At 39.4% G+C, this 20,433-nt stretch overlaps 2 protein-coding genes across 12 annotated transcripts in view; one reads left to right on the top strand and one right to left on the bottom strand.

Moving 5' to 3' along the window:
• The window catches only part of KAT6B (lysine acetyltransferase 6B), a 107,786-nt gene extending 100,125 nt beyond the window's left edge, over nt 1–7,661 (top strand). For all 11 annotated transcript variants that reach the window (XM_032749113.3, XM_032749115.3, XM_072931016.1 and 8 more), the window contains 3 exons: nt 357–623; nt 1,823–2,123; nt 3,767–7,661. In XM_032749113.3, the coding sequence (XP_032605004.3) occupies nt 357–623; nt 1,823–2,123; nt 3,767–6,249 (3,051 nt within the window). In that variant the 3' untranslated portion in view covers nt 6,250–7,661. The remainder of the gene's footprint in view (nt 1–356; nt 624–1,822; nt 2,124–3,766) is intronic.
• Nucleotides 7,662–10,206: 2,545 nt separating this feature from the next.
• The window catches only part of DUSP29 (dual specificity phosphatase 29), a 29,754-nt gene continuing 19,527 nt past the window's right edge, over nt 10,207–20,433 (bottom strand). Inside the window, exons 3-4 of the mRNA XM_002196497.7 lie at nt 16,016–16,236; nt 10,207–11,057 (exon numbers count right to left, since the gene is read on the bottom strand). Of these exons, the coding sequence (XP_002196533.6) occupies nt 10,813–11,057; nt 16,016–16,236 (466 nt within the window). The 3' untranslated portion in view covers nt 10,207–10,812. The remainder of the gene's footprint in view (nt 11,058–16,015; nt 16,237–20,433) is intronic.

The following is a 20,433-nucleotide window of genomic DNA, read 5'->3' as shown; positions in this document are numbered from 1 at the left end:
GTAATCAGATCAAATTTGGTGCAGAGCTCAGGGGCTGCACTTTCAATCGATTCTTTGTGTTCTCAACTTGCTCAAAGTGATCCAGTCAGTGGGCATGTAATGTACTGCTAAAGGACTTAAATCAATTCGCTGCATCATTAATAGTGCTAAATATCCCATGAAATGCAATCTTCTTTGGTTTGTTATCTGTTAACTGTTGTAAAGGAGCAACTAGATGATTCAGCTGAAATGTTGTTGCTAGGTTAGCCAGCAGTGCTAATCAGGGTTGAATTATTTTAACTATTTAGCTGAATGTAAAGGATATGGATAAGTAAATGCTGTTTCAGTGACCTGTTATTTTAACCTCAACCCTTCAGGCTGAGCGTCTTATGGAACAAGCTAGCTGCTGGGAAAAGGAAGAGCAAGAAATATTCTCCACAAGAACTAATAGTAGGCAATCACCTGCAAAAGTACAATCTAAAAATAAATATTTACGATCTCCAGAAAGTGTGGCCGTGGTGGGGGAGCGAGGGCAAGCCACAGAACAATCTAAAGAAAGCAGTGAGGAGGATGGCGGGGATGAGAATCAGCAGAGTTCGCCTCCCCGGCTGACAAAGCCTCAGTCCCTGGCCATGAAGAGAAAGGTGGGTCACTTCAGTGCTTTAGTTCAAAGTCATTTGTCTCTCGTTTCAATCAAATCATTACCATCAAAATAACAACCTGTTTTTTTGCAAGCATTTATTAGACTGTTTTAATCCTTTATGTGTTATTTGGACACTTAACTACTCCTCTCTTCTCTTCTCTGCACTCCATCCAATTTTTGTCTTTTGGATTTTTCACAGAACTATAAAATTCTAGTGGCATTAAAGAAATCTGAATTTTCTGTTAATTTTAAAACTAGAGATTGCCCTCTGGTGTTTGGCATTGGTATTGGTTCAATATCTTAATGGTTCTTTCTTTTCTTTTTTTGTGTTAAGATGGAGTCCAGCTTGTGGGGTTTATGTTTTGTTTTTTTTAATATAGAAACTCCTAAAAGGGGAATACTGTTTTTTAAAATAAATGTTGTTAAAACAAAAGGGTGGTTTTTTTAACCCGTATTCTTCTAATTTAAATGTTAAATTCTGGTTACTGCCATGTTTGCGCTAATTTCTTAATTTCCCTAAAAATCAATTCTTTGAGTTGCTTAAATTAGTAAACTTAAGAAACCCAAAATTTTAAAGCACTCACCTTAGCCTTTGTATTTAGGTGTCTCAGCTGAGAATTGGGAAATTGTACTGTCCCTTTGGTTATACTTTAGGTGAGCTTACTTTAAAGGAACCATAAATCTCTGAGAATGTATAATAATAGAAAAACAAAATCTTGAACAGTTTTTTTATAGCAGCCAACTGTAGATGCTTGAGGTGCACTTTTTCGATGTTATCTATTTTTCTGTGTACATACTTATTTCTAAAAATAGCAGAAAGGCAAAATGTGGAATATAAGCTTTGGTACTTGTGAAGGTTGTTGTGGAATTATAAATCTACAGAGGAAAAATGTGTGAGTACAATTTATGTAACAGCGCTGTGAATATTATTTGACAGAAGAAGGTAAAAGACATTACAATATAAAGAAAATTCTAGTCTTGATTTTCACTTACAGTAAGGTTTGTATACATGTATACATACCTATGTTAACTGTTTAGACATTTTACTTTTAGATTCTGTCTACATTTGAATTTGATGCTATGTAAGGTGTTTTTTTGAATGGGTAAATTGTTGTAAACTCACTCTATTAAAATTTATGTCCAAAATCAGTTAATGAATGGGAATGTAGGAAGAGTTTGATTTGTGGAATTGTTTTTCAGAGACCTTTCATACTGAAAAAGAAAAGGGGCCGTAAACGCAGAAGGATAAATAGCAGTGTTACAACAGAGACAATTTCTGAAACAACCGAGGTGTTGAATGAGCCATTTGATAACTCAGATGAAGAGCGTCCCATGCCACAGCTGGAACCCACCTGTGAGATGGATGGAGAAGATGATGACTCGAAGCCTGTGATTAGAAAAGCTTTTGACTATCAACCTGGGCAGCAGAAACAGGAGGAAGAAGAGCAGAATAAGGAGGAGAAAGATATTCATTGTTACAGGCATGATGAAAATTGTACAGGTAAACTTAAAGTGTTCTCATATATTCACAAAAATAATTTTGCTGGGTTGCCTTCAAAAGAAGTGTTTATTTTAGTCATGCATCTGGAAATTTTTAATGAGCTGTTTTTAGCTGTTGTTATTATTATAATAATTTGCTTTTTGTGTTCAGGAAACAAATCTTATCCAGTCTGGGGCATTGAAGTTTTTGTCATATTGTCAAAAACAACTTCTATGTCCCTACAGCAGGGCATTTCATACTCAGTAGTGCAAAGGGTATCACTGGAATATTGTCCAGTGTAGTTTTTGTATCAGTGGTAAAGGATACGAGCAAAAAGTAAGATTTGATTTACACAAATATCTTTCTATTCAGTATTTTTGATAATTCAGTGAGATGTTTGGTGCTTCTGTGGCATAGGATATCCTCAGCACGAGGATCCTGTTTTAGTTCCATAAAAGAGACAGTTTTAACTGTGTCCTTTCAAAGCTACTTTTCTAGTTTGATTTCAAGGATATTTCATGTCAGAAAAGTTAATGGATGGATAGTGAAGCTACTAATGAGCTATTCTTAATGTGCACTCTTTCCTTGACATCCTGGCCCTTAAATTATGCTTATGAGTTTTAATTCTAGAATGAACTAGACTCTCAGGTCTGTGTGTTTTCTCTAAGAAGCCAGTAGGTACTACTTCAGTATTTTTGTAATTGCATGGGAAGTTCCATCCTTGCGATCCTCAATTGAGGGATCATGGCCTGATTTCTATTTCAAACAGCACTTGTGTGATGTGGTACATTAGAATATTACCACTTTTTCCAGCTTCTCAAGAGAAATCATTTAAACTAATAGAAAGTTCCAGCTGTGTTGCAGTGGTCAAGTTTGCCCTGTTTTAACTAGATTGATGTTTTTTATTTGCCCATGGACTATGTCATCACAATATAGAAGTATCACTGAAGCCATTACACTCCCAAGTGCAACATGTTATATCTTGATAATTCTCCTTTTTTCTGGAGTATGTGTAAGTGGTATCTGAGGAGAAAGGAAAGAGATTAATGTGTTTGGGTCCTTTTTTTATAGTCACTGGATTAGTTTAGTGTTCTGATGCACTCTGTATATAATTTTAATGATCTTTTGCCTTCTGTCATCTCTTGTGAACCATGTCGTAATATGTTGGCCATGAGAAAGTGTTAGAATTAACCACCTTTTTTCAGTATTGGTATTAAAGCATGATTATATATTTTTTTATGGCTTGTCCTCCAGAATGGTCCAAAAAGAAACTCAAGACTTTCATGTCATTACTGTCAAAAAAGATGAATGTGTGTTAGATTAATGTCTATATAAAGTGAAGGCATACTTCTAAAATCAAATATTTGGACAGTATTTGCTTTACTTTGCATGTCTTGTCATTTAAATCTCTGGGAGTTTTCTAATGTATAAATGGTGGTTCTGACAGGGTCTGTTAAAAGGCCACCAAACCATAACATACCTGTGTAGTGTGTTTGAGCTGTAGCGACTACATTGTTCTACTGTGTTTTGAGACCTGTTTATAACTCTTGTTTCATACTTTCTTAATACATTTTGAATTTATAAATTAATTTCAGATTTATATTGGAAAATATTGATTAGTCTACAAGCTAAGACACTTTTTTTTTCTCTATTACCTCCCAAAGATAATACAGAGGATGTAGCTGTGTTGGAAGAAAGCACTAAAGACAATCTTGAACCTTTAAAGACTAAGCAGGGTTGGCCCAAAGGAGTTAAACGTGGTCCATCTAAATGGAGGCAGAGCAAAGAAAGAAAACCTGGCTTTAAGCTTAATTTGTACACTCCACCTGAGACTCCCATGGAGCCTGACTATCAGGTGCTGCTGGAAGAACAAAAGGAAGTAGCTGAAGACAAGCCCTGTTCAGCTCCCGCTGTTACGGAGGAAGCTATTAAAGAACCTGATGAAGCATTACCACCACCAGATGATGAGGCAAAAGAAGTAGAACCTGAACCTCTGCATCCACCCAGTGAGCCTTTTGAAAAACAAGAAAATGATACTTTGAAAGCTGGGGAAGAAGAAAGGAGCATAGAAGAAGATGGAATCAATTCAAAAGATCAAGAAAAAGACAAAGCAGAAGTTTTTGTGCAGAAAGAAGAGTCTGTACATTTGGATGATCAGGAGGAAGAGGAGGAGGAAGATGAAGAACCTTCTCACAATGAGGATCATGATGCAGATGATGAAGATGATAGTCACATGGGTTCAACACAAGTGGAGAAAGAGGAATTGCCTGGTGAAGCTTTCAAAGAAATGCTGGAAACTCAGCAATCTTTTTTAGACGTAAATGTTCAAACTGGTAATTCAAATCAGGAGGAGTTAATGGATTGTGGTGTTGACCTTGCAGCTGATGAGTGTGCAAGTGACCAGAAAGAACTTGCTAGAGATTCAGACCCAGTGCCTGAATCTGATGATGATCATGCAGACAACAACCAGGACCAAAAAGCTGGTGAAGAATTACATTCCGATTTCAAGGGAGAAAGTACTGAGACTATGGAGATTGACTCAGAGACAGTTCAGGCAGTGCAGTCTCTAACCCAAGAAGCAAGTGAACATGAAGATACGTTTCAGGACTGTGCAGAGACCCAAGAGGCCTGTAGAAGTTTGCAGAACTATGCCCACAATGACCAAAGTCCCCAGATGACCACACTGGATGACTGTCAGCAGTCTGACCACAGCAGCCCAGTTTCATCTGTGCACTCTCATCCCAGCCAGTCAGTTCGCTCTGTTAATAGTCCAAATGTTGCTCCTTTAGAGAACAGCTATGCTCAGATCAGCCCAGATCAAAGTGCCATTTCTGTGCCGTCTCTGCAGAACATGGAGACCAGCCCAATGATGGATGTTCCCTCCGTTTCTGATCATTCGCAGCAAGTTGTGGATAGTGGGTTTAGTGACTTAGGAAGTATTGAGAGCACAACAGAAAACTATGAAAACCCAAGCAGTTATGATTCTACAATGGGTAGTAGTATCTGTGGAAACAACTCTTCTCAAAACAGTTGCTCATACAGCAGCCTTACATCTAGTAACCTAACACAGAGTAGCTGTGCAGTGACCCAGCAGATATCTAATATTAATGGAAGCTGCAGTATGATGCAACAAGCAAACATCAATTCTCCTCCCACTTGTAATGTAAAATCTCCCCAAGGTTGTGTTGTTGAAAGGCCTCCAAGCAGCAACCAACAGTTATCCCAGTGCAGCATGGCTGCTAATTTCACTCCACCTATGCAGTTGACTGAAATCCCTGAGACTAGCAATGCCAACATTGGATTATATGAAAGAATGGGGCAGAGTGAATTTGGAGCAGGGCATTACTCACAGCCATCTGCCACCTTCAGCCTTGCTAAGCTGCAACAGTTAACTAATACGCTTATGGATCATTCTTTGCCTTACAGCCATTCAGCTGCTGTAACTTCCTATGCAAACAGTGCCTCTTTGTCTGCCCCCTTAAGTAACACAGGGCTTGTTCAGCTTTCTCAGTCTCCACATGCTGTTCCTGGAGGACCCCAAGCACAGGCTACCATGACCCCTCCCCCCAACCTTACTCCTCCTCCCATGAATTTGCCACCTCCCCTTTTGCAGCGTAATATGACTTCATCGAATATTGGAATATCTCACACCCAAAGACTGCAGACTCAGATGGCCAGCAAGGGTCATGTCTCTGTAAGAACCAAATCCACACCTCTGCCACCTGCTGCTGCAGCCCATCAACCACAAATTTATGGGCGAGCTTCACAGACTGTGGCCATGCAAGGGCCTGCACGGACCTTAACAATGCAGCGTGGCATGAACATGAGTGTAAATTTGATGCCAGCCCCTGCTTATAATGTCAATTCAGTGAACATGAATATGAATACCCTTAATGCTATGAATGGTTACAGTATGTCCCAGCCAATGATGAATAGTGGGTATCACAGTAATCATGGGTATATGAATCAAACCCCTCAGTACCCTATGCAGATGCAGATGGGAATGATGGGAACTCAGCCATATGCACAGCAGCCAATGCAGACAGCACCCCACAGTAACATGATGTACACTCCTCCGGGCCACCACGGCTACATGAACACGGGCATGTCCAAACAGTCTCTCAATGGATCCTACATGAGAAGGTAGGCCCGTGGGAGAGACACACTACCAAACTGGTGTATGGGATTGATCTGCACAAATACCTTTGGAGAGTACGATTTCAAAACCAGCAATTGGTGTGAATGCAAAAACATTTGTTGGCACCATTTAAAAGCTGTATGCAGCAGAAAGCCTTATACAAGTTTTTCTTTATTTCACGCTTTGTTGTTTTTTTCTTTTTTTTTCCCCTTTGGTTTGGTTTTGTTCTGTTTTGGGGTTTTTTGTTTATTTTTTTAACATTGTGAGATTTAACTTCTCTTTGGGGGGAATTAGGTGGTTTTCCATTTTTTGTTTATTTCATTGAGCTTGAAGTTCTCTGGAAAGGAAGAACTCTTTCTATGAACTGCAATTTCACAGCAGCTGATGGTTCAGAGCCATTTTATGTGCCTGCTCCCATTAAAAATGTGGATAAATAGACTTCAAAACTATCAGACAGTACTGGATCATGAGCTTTTTCTCTCTCCTTTCCCCACATGTAAATGCCTTTTAGCAGTTCTTTTATTGTATTATTTTGTTTCTGAAGGTGACACTTCTGCATGCCGCTAATGTCTTTGTTAGTGACAGTGCATTTTGTAGTACTGTACAAGTGTTGTGCTTAACAGTAAGCCATTTCTTAATTTTTTTGCCTTGATTAGGTTACCCTAGTTTGAGGGGTAAAAAAACCAGAACTATATTTTTGTTAATTATAAAACTTGTAAAAATAATAAAAAAAAGCTGCAAAAGCTATTCACATTTTGGTTAGTTCAAAGGGTTTTATTGCTGTATGTTTAGTGTAAAGTTGAGACTCTTTTCCATTTTTGTGACCAGTTTCTTTGGGGCTGGGTAGGAAAAAGGCAGCTTTCTGTTTTATAAAAACTTACTTTTTTTGTTGATTGAAACATCTCAGTGTTTATTTGTCAAGTTTTGAAACATTTTCGTATATGTCCAAATACTTGGCAGGATTTAAAAAAAAAGTAGTGAATTTGGTGTAAAGTTGCTATTTTATGGAAATGCCTCTAACTTTACATTTTCATTCCATCTGTAGATTTTTCTATCTTTATAAAATATTGGAGTTATTTTTTAAGGGAAAAAATAGAGCAGTAGCGTGTGAATAGCTCAAACTAAGCTTACAGATCGCATGTAAAAAGGCAAAAGTTATTTGTGTCTGTTTATATTGCTTCCTTTTTTGTAGCCTTTGTACCTGTACAGAGTGACTGTAAGGGCCGAACAGAAGAGGCTTGATACATGTAAAAATAGGACCCAGTGACACTCTTGTATTTATCTGTTATCTTTTTAGTCAGTCACTTAAAAAAATACCCACAGAAGACCCACCCAAGCAACAAAAATAAAAATCGCAAAAAACTGCACCCCCCCCAAGCTGTACATTTTAACATAAAATAAATTATGATGAGCCATTTTTAGCCTCTTGTGTCTTGTCATAGTTTGATGTTGCATGGGAATTCCCTCCTGAAACAGTGTTTGTTATGGTGCTCTCACATGCTTGATCTAAAGCCCATTACAGTTGGTGGGGTTTGGATTAGGCTGTTTAGAGCTTAAGTGTAGGTTACTCATCATAATTGCATACACCTTGTGAAAAAAAAGAATACCTAAGATTATTTTTTTTAATAATCTTAATAAAATATTGAATAAATATGTATTTAATACCTTACAAGGTTGTCAATATTTAATGTATGAAACTTCTTTCCTACAAAAGGAGTGTATATATATATATATATATATAAAAAAGGATATCATAGTAACAGAGGTGGTGTTTGAGCTCTATTTTAATGATAGAATTGTAATCTCTTCCTTTATCATTGTTGCTGGGTGACAAGATGATGCAAATTCTTTGTTAAATCTATGGGTTCTGTGTGTATGCATGTATGTGGGGGCACACAAACATACACAGAGATGAGCACTTCTCTTGTAGGAAGGTCTGTTAAACACAAGAAGGCTTTCTCTATGTGGATCTCATGAGTGGACAAATTCAAATATGGGATGTGTGAACCTACACCAGAAAAAGTCCTTGTAATAATTTTTCAGAATGCTTCTAATGTGGATGTGGGCACTGTCACTGCAGTAAGGTTACTAGCTAAGGTGAAAGGAGTGGCCATTTTGACTGAAAATTGTCCCCATTCCAGTGTATAAAACAGCTTTAAAGGTAATATTTCATATATCTTGAAGTCAAAGAACTGTGTATTTCTTGAAATAAAACCATTACTGTGTGGTGGTGCCAAATCAAAAAACTGATACTACAGATTTATGTGCGCAACCTATGGAGTTTTAATACAATGGAGCAGCAGTCTAAAATAGTGAATCTGAATGAGAGCTAAAATTGCTGGTCAAATGGGAATCTGGAGTAACTTGTGTTTTAGGAGTTCAGAACACCTAATAAGGAGAGCACCATACAACAAAGATTTTGGTTCATGCCCTTACATTGTCAAATTCATTGATTGAAGGCAGAGAGTATTCATAGTACTTAAACTTTGTTTTCATCTTTACAAAGTAAGTCACCTTTTTTATGCTTAAGAAAAGGAAAGGGGAACTCGACACATTTATATGCAGCCTTCAGGTGTGTTCAGCTTTGTCTTGTGATTTTTCATTTGTGTGTTTTTACCGTGAGTGAAAAAGGCACCTGGGTCTTTATCTGCTGCTGTTCAGTTTCAAGGTTTGAAGCCTGTAACATACAAGCAAATCAAACCTTCTTAACATTTCAGATATTTGCTAACCTGAAGCAGCATCCTGACTCCAGCACATTGCTAAAATTCTCTATTTACGATATATGGGTTAAGAGTTGATTGGGAAATGATGCATAATGTGCATACAGCAGGCAAGTTTCCAATATAATCTTGTTATTTCAGAATTCCTTTCAGGAGGACAAGGGACTAGCCTACCTCTTCTCCCATAACAACTGTTTAGCTATGAATTGCATTATGGTACTAAAATTTTTGATAAATAATATTATCTTTTCCTTGACAGATATACTTGTTTTCTGTCTTGTATGCACCTTGCAGTGTCAGTTTTGACTGTGTGCTCTAGCACTATCCTTGAGGGAAATGAGTTCTTGCTTTTACTGTCTTCAAAAAACTCTTCACAGAATTGCAATAGATGATTATTGTTGAAGCAGGAGGCTTCTTTGGCCATGCACTCTTACAGAATGCTCCATGCCACTGGTGGTTGGCAAGAAGGAAATCAACCTGCCTTGTTCGGTGTGTGTGTGTGTGTTTCCTATGGACGTGGCTTGTAGCTGGAGTCGGTGCTGCTGACGCTTGTGAATCAGCTCATTAGCAGCTTGCAAGAGTTGCCTCACTTTGTGGAAGCCACATGTTCCAGAACTTCTGCTTTTCCGATTTAGTCTCATTAATTCTGGGAGAACAGTAGGCTAAAAAAAGCTGGGAAGTAAATGAAAAATATGTTTTACTTCAGAACTGTTTAATTGGCGCAGTTGGGCCAGCAGAGTCTTTCAGGCAAGACCTGGTTCTAGGAAAGATACTTGTCTTTGGAGCAGGACACACTTCATCTGGAAGCTGCCAAATGCCAGTTCTCCTGGAAGCTGCACTCAGCCCCTTAGCAAAGACAGGAATGGTAAGTGGTGTTACACTCAGGCTGCCTGATCCCCCAGCAGTGGGCAAAATGCAACCAATTTTTTACTAACAGTGTAAGAATCTCTGATATAAGCAGAAATGAAGGACTGCTAAAGGTACTAATATTCCGTGTTAGATCACTGTCTATGTCTCTCAGTTTTATAAGCTGTTTAATTTGTCCATCTGGCAGCGTGGTTGATGGAAACAAACTCCGTTTATATCAGCATGGTAAATAGAAAGAATGGCCCTGGCAATTTTCTGTAGTGCTGAGGGTGATCAATTATGCATGTGAATCAATGACAAATCCTCTTTCAGTTACAGCAGTCATCAAGCTCTCATGCAGATTCAAGAAAGAAGACAACTGTAGCTTGACGAAGGGAAATCCTTACAGATATTTTTTATCTTTTAGTTTATCATTTGATACAGAATTCTTGTCTGTAAAGCAAATGCTTATGGTGTAGTTCCTCCTCATGTAGAAGCTCTCTAACTGCTGTGCTGCCCTGGATTATCACTGTGAAAAAAGAAATAAAAGTGCCAGGAAACATCACAAAAAGGCAAACTCCTGTGAAATCCTTCAGGACACTGGACTAAGCATTTTCCCTGCAAGATTTCTTCAGGAGTGCCTATCTGCACTCCTTTAAAGGCTGTGGGCTTGAGTTAGGATCACAATTTTGGGGGTACTCAGCTAGAAGAGAGTTTTAAGTTGTGCTTGCTTTTGTGTTGTAAATGTTTGGGGTTTTCTGCAGAGAGAAAAACTTATTTGTTGATGTAACAAAGAATTCTGCTAACGCTGGAACTTTCTAGGATGATGAGTTTTAAATTTGGTTTCCTTTCTTTTTCATCTTGACATTGTATTTTAAATAACTTTGGGTTTTTTGTTTTTTAGCAAATAACAAATGATCCTTGTGGCTGTGTAATTAACTACACGTTCCCCTCCCCTCCTTTCATGGAGTTTCTTTTCCAGTAGCACAGCCGTGCCAGGACGGTGCTAGATGGTGGTGCTGTTCTGCTCAGCAGGTGCTAGGCTGTTCTTGCTGTTCCTCCTCTGCAGCGCCAGCGCTATGTCCAGTTCTCTCAGCTGTTTCAAGAAGCCCCGGTTTGGCAAGATGCAGCGATGCCTTGCCACCTGCTCAATGGCATCCACCACTGTCATGTTCTTGTAAATCATCAGGTAAGCCAAGACCAGCGTGGCGGAGCGGCTGCGGCCCATGGCACAGTGAACCAGCACCTTGCCTGTGGAAACAGAGGGACCTCATCAGAGGTGACACTGGGTAATCCTTTCCTCTTGACAGTGAAGGTTTCTGTGGTGTCCCTGCTCTGTTTGGTGCTTGACTGCCCTTACCAGCACCAAATAAGCCTCTTTTCATACAAGGGAAAACTCAGGCTGTAAATCTTACAACTGAACACCATCTACACTAGGGATGATCCATTTAATCCTACACCAAATATCATTTTATTTGTGAACCAAGCTTGCAGAGAAGGCCTGGGGGCAGCATCGAGTATCATAGCAAGCCCTGCTGCAGCCTTAACTTACATGCCTCATAAACATTGTGCATGCAATTCTGTGTTTGGGAATAATGACCAAAGCACAAGGGTATGGGAGGGTTTGGTGTGCTCTCAGACAGTCCTTCCATGAGAATAAATGGAATGCATGGGGGGGGCCTTTCTCACTTCTACTAACTAGACACAAAAAGTAACCAAATTTGATTTTGTTTTTTTTGTGCTGGCAATAATGTGCTTTGAAATCTAGATTGCATCACTTTATGCCAGATTTTGAGGGCAGAGAATAAAAAAGGCCATAGGCATATAACCAGGGGGTGGAAAGAAACCACCTCTTACACTATAGAAAAGCTTCTGTAGAAATTTCTGACTAGCACCCTGTTGTGTTGAATGCAAGTAATGTTTCACCACCATCATCATCTGAGTGTTCTAATATGATCATCTCCTTGCAGTAGGAGCCTGTCTCATACCCTGTGAGTGCAGAGTCTTTGCCGAGAGTTTTCACCTCCCAATAAACATGCTACAGTTTAACTCTGTGACACTGCGTGGCTTAACTTGGGCCTTCCAGAGGCAATAAGTTATTGGCTTTGGATAGTAACAAGGTTGTAAGTCAAAGTGGAGCCTTCCGTGTTAGCAGTATCTGGGGGAGGTGGAGGAAGAGAACAGTAAGTGGGCTCAGGTCTGATTGACAGGTTTTGAAACACTTCAAAAGATTTCCAAAAATGATTCAAAGCCCTCAAGGGGGTCTCACAAAAGGTAGAACTGCTGAAGGAAGTAGATTTGGAGCACACTCTCTAACACCCTGCTAAGCAGAATTGCCACAGGAGAAAAAAATAAAAACTGTGCTATCAGGGCCAATAATAGTTTATCTCTGTCAGCTATGCCTGGTGAGAAGTGCTGGGTGCAAAGCCATGACTCCTGCCGATTAACTCCTTTGCTTCCAGGCACAAGAGGATGCCTTGGCACAAGTAGCATTGCTGTGTAATGGATGCATCAAGAACTGCCAACACTAAAGGATTAATGGTTACAGTCTGCATCCTAATCCTAGCAGATAGTCTTTGAGGCATCTTGGCAAAATTCCAGTCCTTCTGATAACTAAAAGTGCCTCTTCCTCTCCTAGAAAATGATAATCCATTCTATTATTACTGCAAATATTTGAAGTGGATGAAAAGACGCATTTGTTTAGCCCTTCAGTGCTTCTCTTTAGAGCTTCCCACCTTGTAAATCTGTTGCTGTTGAGGTGATAAAATACATGATGGGACAAGGAAAGCTTTGCTTTGTGTGGGTGGCAAATGGAGATGCAGGAGAAAATACAGTTTTGTATTATGGCAACAAAGGCAAAAAAAATGGTTGTACATTCTTCTGAAATGTCCACTGGTTTGCAGAAAAGGAAGTCTGTCCTTGGCTGTGTGTGAATGATCAAGAGCCAGCTGCCTGTTACAGCAAAGCACTGCCACTCTTCTGCAGAGCCACGTCCCTTCTGTAGTCTCTTCCATTCTAATACAAGGACCACTCTGAACCCTCATTCCCCAAATGGGAGTCTGCTCTTGCAGTCTTGGATTCTGACCACTTATATCTTCAAGGTGTGCCAGAATATGCAGTGTCAGTGCACAGACACAGAGATCTGCTGAGTGGTAACAGATGTCTGAAATACTTTGTTCACTTAACTTGGGTTTGTGTTTCCTGAAAATTTGTCTAGATGCAGCACTCCTTTTCCAGAGTCAGTTGGTGCTATGAATGTTGAGGTATCTTTGGTCAAAAGCCTCAGGTCTTTTTAACTGTCTCATATGTTTCTTCCCACTTAGTTTTCTTTTAAAATCTCTTGTCTTTAGTGTATTTTCCCCTGACATTTTAATGTGAAGTTAAAATGCCATTCCTGTCTATTCTACATTCTGAGGAACTAAAATTTCAAGGGAATGAATATTATATCTGTAGTTTAGTAGGAAACCTAAAAAAAATTTTAAATAATGTCTTCCTTTCATGTTATACAGGCTTCACTGATAAAAAATTTAAGCTGTTCTATGGCCTGAATTGCATGTTTTTGGAAAGCTTTATGCCTAGCTGAATGACAGCATGCATAATTGTGACTCATTAGAGTTTGCCTCTAAATCTTACTCTTATAATTGTTCTTATGTCCATCAGCCCATGCTTAAACCCTACAAATACCTTTCAACCCTACAAATACTGTTCTGATCAGGGAATTTCTTCATCATCATGAAGATTTTAAATGTTAAGTCAGAATTAGGACTGTTTTGACAGCATCCAAATTGCCAAGCTTTCGAGTCTGTTTCAGAGAGGGCCTTCTTCATTAGAATGACAACTGGTTTCAACAGCATTGACTATTGAGCATCTTCCCAGCAAAAATCATTATCCAAAGACATCTGTTCAATGAATTTGATAATTTGGCTGAAGGTCATACCTCTGATACAGCCAGAACATGATACAGCCAGAGTAAATTCATTAAGACATAGATTCTGGTCACACAAGCTGAAGCTTTTTCCTTTCTCTCCCTTTCCATCTCTGCATTTCCTCAGTTCTAATATACAAAGCAGTAAAGCAATGCAAAGCTGTTACTGATCAGAAGTATTAAGCACCACACACTGAAGTCCCATGTCATTACCACTGGAGATAGGTGCTTGGTTGCTTCATACAAAATCCTGTTTAGGAATCTGGATGCCCTTTGTCAGTCAGGAAGGTGTACACAATATAGCCTGTTCATTTGGCATTTGAAATGCAGAGCACCTTTCTGCACTAGATGTGCATTCATAAATAATACATTTATGTTGTTGGAAGAGAGCACTAGCTACCTCTAGTCTTTTCTTCCATAGGAGGCATCAGTCCACGCTTTAGTCTAGCTTCTGGAGTCATTCTATTCTGTAAATGTGTATTGGAAAGTTATTGTCATGCTTTAAACCTCAGTGTCTTCCTGGGCCATGCATAGTGTCTTTATATGTGACTCTGGCTGGGATAAGAGGTGTACATGCATACATTTTATTTTTCCCTCATGAGAAAGTTAAGAGATTGCTCTTTTTCTTCATGAGTATTGCAGTAGTTCTTCATTTTATTGGTCTTCATCAGAAAAGATCCTAGCTAACTTGTTTAAAAGCCATTTGAATGTGGCAGAAATTACTACAGCTACAGAAATCACTGCAATTTGTAGTATCTCCTTGGGTGCAGATTTTTTTGTTTGGTTTTGTCACTCTTCAGTTTGGTTTTGCTGGGCTGGTGCTTGCTACTGTCTCAGGATTTCCTGGACTTTGTGGTTTTGAAACAAAAAGATTAATATCCCCCCCATCTCATCCTTTCCTCCTGCAATATTTATTGGGAAGCAAGGCTTTTTTCCTTGCCCTTGCTTCTTCCCTTGTGCTCGTTTCTTTACCTCAGTACAGCAGACTAAAGTCTTACGGGAACAGGAGGGTGGTGGGAATGAAGAAGTCTGCATTTCTTATTCCAGCTACTCCAGTCTGACACTGACCTCTGGCCTCCAGCCATGGCTAGACACGGGTGTGTGCTAGTTATCCTCTCCTTTCCAAAGGCAGTGCTTCAGACACACTTTTTTAAAATGCTGGGTATCTTTCTTCATAAGCAAGTAAGCTCCTGAAGCAGTTTCTTCTGCTATTAGAACCTTGATTTTTAACACTGATCTGCTTTCAAGGTGTTCTCCTGAGCAAGGGAAGGAACTGTTGTGTGGACTGTACTTGTTGAAAGGGTAAAATTGTAAAGACCTGGCTGGCTATTGGAAGCAAGTCAGGTAGTAAGTGCCTGCAGCTGAGCTAGACAGCCAAGAACAGAAGCTGACACAAGGCTAGAAAACTTGATATCTGACCCTCTGATATTAAGGTCTCTATAGGTCAGCAGGAAAGTTTTAAGTTTCTCAGCTGGTTTCTGGTAAAATATCCTGCTGAGATTTTTTTTAAAAGTATGTGGGGGGAAGGAGTAGGAGTAATATTGAAAGTCAGTGTGAGGCCTAGGATGTAGCACTTCACATCAGTGTAAAGCTTACTGATAGAACACTGCTGGAGATCAGCAAATAATGAATTGTAGTAATCAAGCTGAGAAATTACAAACACTTTAATGAAATGTTTCTAGTTTTCTGCTGTCAGAGCTGTATCAGTTCCCTGCTGTTTGGAAGATGGCAGAGAAATAAATGTTACAGGTTGGGGTAGATCTGATGGTCAGGTAGGGGGGGTGTTTTCTATATTTATAGAGATAATCTAATGGTGCAGAGCATGAAGCTGTGGAATGATGGCATGCAATGTCTGAGACCACTTGTGTTCTACTCCCACCACTATGCAACAAATACTCATTAAACCTGTTTTGATAGGGACTAATTAGGAAAAGACAGCATATTCGTGACACCTAGGTAATTTCCAGTTGTCTCACATGTGTTTTTGAAGGAGTCAAAACAACAACAGAAAACCTCTGTCAGATTGGACCCCTTGATGCAAGCTGTGATGAGAACTTTTGACAAAAGTGCTTGGTAAGAGGCTTTTGGGGTGGTATTAGTGGGAAGGGTCCTAAATACATTACTGCCTTCTCTTACACTGGTTCCCTACTACTAGTTTTATTGTTTCTATTAAACTGTATTGGACTTGTTTCATTCCTGCAAGGTTAAATGCCATGGAACTATGCTTTTAATTAGTTGTGGTAAATATTATACCAGTTTGAACCATTTTCAGCACCCTCCTTACTTCTTTCATCCTGAAGTGCATTATCAATGAATTTGGAAGCTGAATAAAAGAACTGGCTGAGGTTGAAAGTGGGGAGATCATCAGCTTCCACGCCATGGTACTCCACAGTCATGCTGCTGTAATATTCTGGTCCCGTGTCCACGTTGCGCTGCCCGTGGGCCGCGTTGAGGATGTGGGTGAATCCCGCCTTCTCCAGGCTGTAGCGATCCAGCGCGGTTTTTCTGGTAAAACAAGAGCTGTCATGTAACTCAAGAAGCTTCTTCAAGACCAGAAAAAAAATTTAAGAAAACCTCTGATTTGGTATGTTCTAAATGCTAGTGAAACTGATAATGCTTTAACAATGCATAATTTACCATTTTAAGGATCTTAAGATATTGTCATTCTGTTTGAAGCTGTCATTCTTTTTGGAGTTCCTAATTATATCCCCCAGGTCCTTAGAGCGTGTTTAATATGGATTTATTTTCCCATTACCTTTGCACATAGGCAATACTGGCTTCAATCCATCTTGTACAAGAAGAAACTTAAGATACAGAAAGAAATAGAAGGAATTATCTAAAGTCAGAAAAGTAAATCAGTGGCAGAACTTAAAATAGGACCAAGGAATGCTGAATGCTGTTTTCCCCTTCTGTCGCATCAAATGATATTGCAGATGTAATAAGACTCAGTAATATGTGAGTAGTAAAATCGTCTGGGATTCAAAAAGAAGCTTTTCTTCCCCAAAAGGAGTTACTGAGTTTTTCTCCATTTCTGTAAAAAATAAATAAATTTTTTAAATCCCATCCTTATGTGACTTTAACTTCCTATCACAACTCCATTTTACTGTCTTGTTTGGTCAAACCAGAGGTCTAAAGCAAAAAGAGCTGTACAAGAATATTGGATATTACCCTTCAGAGGAAGCTGTAATTCATGTATTTAGCCAAAGGTTCTCATTTGTTCTTGCCCTCTTCCCTTGGACAAGGGAAGTCAGAGAAGGGAGGAAAGCTTAGATTTGTATGTTCAATACCCACTGTAGGTATTGCTTTAGGATAAAAGCACCACTGTAGGTGCTTGCTTTAGGATAAAATTCCTAAAAAAAATGTAGAGTTTGTGGCCAGGCATGTAAAAACTTTTTTTCTTCCATTTCAGAAAGCTTTTAGTTTGGGAAAATTTTGTTCTGAAAAAGCTGTCAAGTTTCATTAGTGCCTAGGTAAACTACAAATCTTTTTACAAAAAGAAAAATGGCATAGCCTTTATTCTGTTAATATATTTTCATATAACTGCTGCATGATGTAAAAAAGCTTTTTCCAAACAAAAGTACCCCTCTCCATGAATGTTTCCTGAACACTTCCATGTGTAAATGTAGCTGCTGTCACACAGGACATTGTGGTGGGCTACCTGCTGTGTTTTGTAATTCTAGTGGTGACAGCCCACAATAGCTTGAAGTTGACTGCCTTTACAACTCTAAGTCAAAACCCCCCTCTGAGCAGTCAAGGACCTAATGATTACAGCACTTAACTGGGACATGGATACTGAAGGTTTTACCTATGCTTGCTCTTACTTAAATTAAGCCCATGATCGTTGGCTGTTCTGTGTAAATATTGCCCTGCAGATATTCCTTTCTGGTAGGAATGATAATGTCTTGACAGTGGTATTTTGGCATGAAATAATGCCACACATCCCCTATACAATAATGCAAAAGTTAAATAAAAGCTTCTCTTAGTGTGGTGATGCCTACCTAATAAGTTTAGTAGACCTTGGAGCACAGAGAAGCAGCAGCATCCTGCTGTTAATGTTGTAAGTTGCCGCCTTCACCTCATATTAAATAATGCTTACTTCTTCCCTTTGTATTCCTATAGCAGTGATTGACTGAGGAAGACTTTCTTTCTTCTCTCTCCTTTTAGGAGGTTTTGTGCCTTAGGATTCCCTGTATGTACACATTGCCAGCAGAGACACTTCAGTTCTATACTGAAAGGATGGCGAGTACTTAAAATAAAACAGGTTAAATGTCCTGGCTGAAGTGTAAAGGTGCAGTGAATAACTACTGCTCTTCATTTTGATGTCCTGGAGGTGAGCTACAGTTCCTGCTTTCAAATTAAGCCTATCTTTGTTTTACCTCCGTGATGCTGGAATAGACAAAATGTGGTTTTCATTCATGAGACTTGGCCCAAAGCATATATCCTACAAACCATGTAAGACTGAGGGCTTCAAGTTAGAGAGCTGTGCACAAGACCCTTGCAAGTGGAGACCTACATGCTGAGTAGGAAATAGGACTGAAGAATAGTTAGGGTCAGTAGAAAACCAAAGTTTTTGATGGACTATAGATGCTATCACATTTTGGCTTCTGCAAGCACTGCTCAGGCTAATAAACAGCATTAGAATTAAATTATGAAGTTGTTCTGAGGAAGGACCATGTCAAACAATAGGCTACAGTCATTAACATTTGACACTTGTTTTTATATGAAATCAGATTTTCCTGTTTCCTTGACTGGAAATTGCTTTTTGACGGAGTGGGTGCAACTAATGCATTTTTCTGACAGTCACACCATCTTGTTCTGTTTCCTACGACCTGATTTTGCAGTGTTGGGTGGCCTCAGTTTTCCAGTAGGTATTCAGAAAGAAGGAATAAGGTCTTTCAGTAACTTGCATAAGCAGTCAGCTCAGCCTGGCCACCCTCCTCTGAACTTCCCCTTCCATCTCCCAGTCTTGCCTGTAGCTGCATTCTGTGAATTTGAGGCCCAGGATGGAATTAATCTTCCTCCTTTTTATTTAATCAATTTCATCAATTTGCATCATAAATGCATTAGCAGTTGTTTTGCCCTTGACCTGTGGGAGGTTTGGAATATGCACATTGTTACTCTGTTTGCTCTGTTTGTTTCCCAGCTTGGGCTGGAAATGGACTCAGAAGCAGTAATGTATCAACCTTGAATGGTGTTGCAACAATTAATTATAAATGCTCAGATGTAACTATATAATCTTCTGTGAAATAACTTTTTTTTATTTTTTAACAGCAAATTACAGGTGTACCAAGGAATTTATGCTCTGTTTTCCTCAATGCTTGGGCTAGGCTGACTTTAAAATGTTATCTGCTTTCTAATTGTGCTTGATATGCAGACTGATTAGGCAATACCCTTCGGACTGAATAGAACCTTATCCAATGTAATTGTTTTCTTTATTATATGGATGTATATTTTCTTTTTTCTACTGGCATTCTCATTTGAAAAACTTCCAGAAAATGACTGTTCAGTGCTGAGCACTCAAATCTGTTAAGTTCTCCACATATCCACTGGAATAACTATCACTCAAACTGTGTGTAGGTGTTGTAGAACCTGTTAGTGGAAGCAAGGCCTAAAATATTTGCCCTAAGTGGAGCAGGGTCAGTACAGGTCCTGTGTCTACGTGGCTTTTGCATTTGCAGGCCAAGCTAGTGCCCACAGTCTGTAAAGAGGATGTCAGGCACCTTTCTTACAGCAGATACCCTGGACACTTTTATCTATGGAAAGCTTTTCCTACCATTTCTAATATATAATCTTATGTGGGGATATGAAGAAACAGTTGTTGTGTAATAGAAAATAGGGTTCACTGGACTGCAAGAGGTGCTTGCCTTGGGCTTTAGAATCTGCATCTTGTGAAGAAAGCTGAAGTGACACTTAGTCTTTTTCAAGAACAAGAGTGCTTGGTTTCAAACCTAATATGGAGATTAGAAAGTACTTTATAAAGCTCTTTCATCTTTTTCTCTATCCCCCCAGTCTTAGACATGATAATTATATTTCTGTAAGAGATTTTGCTACTGTTCTGAGAAAATTCTTCCTCTTTTTTTTCCCCTTGCAAAATCTTTGCCCAAAATCTAGGCCAAGAGCCCAGCTGGACCACCACTTTTCATACAGGCTCAGGTTTATCTGCTTTTTACCTCCTGTCAGCCGGTACTTTGTACTTTGATCATAAACATTACCAGGCAGAGATGGCCTGTGCTGAGACTGACACTGCCACAGTGTAGGCAGTTAAACTTGGGGTCACGCTGGGTTTGCAGCAGCTCGGTTGCCAGTTAGCAGAGCAAAAAACAGCCTGGTAAGGCCTCACATGGTGGACCTGTGTGCCTGTAAATGGAAATTTGCTTGGACTGCCCGTAGGCAGTAGTGAGCTCTGGTTTTGTGGGAAGGGACTGGATTGCTTTCCACCCTTAGCTGAGTCTGCGGTGTCAATGCTGTTGTGAAAGCACCCCTCTGTACACTGTTACCAGAGCCTGCGGGGTTTGTTGTGTTTCATCATGCATGATACTTCTGATTACACCCCAAGGAGAGGGGAATGCTCTTGGCCTTCCTTGCAGTTTTTACGATGCCTGAGGTATCAATATTGTAGAGGAAAAAGAGAAATAAATCAGGTGTAAATATCTGAGAATATCTGATTGGTTGAGGTTACTAATAGCATAAGATGGTTCAGGG

Source organism: Taeniopygia guttata, chromosome 6 (assembly GCF_048771995.1).
Source record: "Taeniopygia guttata chromosome 6, bTaeGut7.mat, whole genome shotgun sequence".
Taxonomy (NCBI): Eukaryota; Metazoa; Chordata; class Aves; order Passeriformes; family Estrildidae; genus Taeniopygia; species Taeniopygia guttata.
Note: the sequence above shows the minus strand (reverse complement) of the source record. Positions and strands in the feature narration are given on the sequence as shown.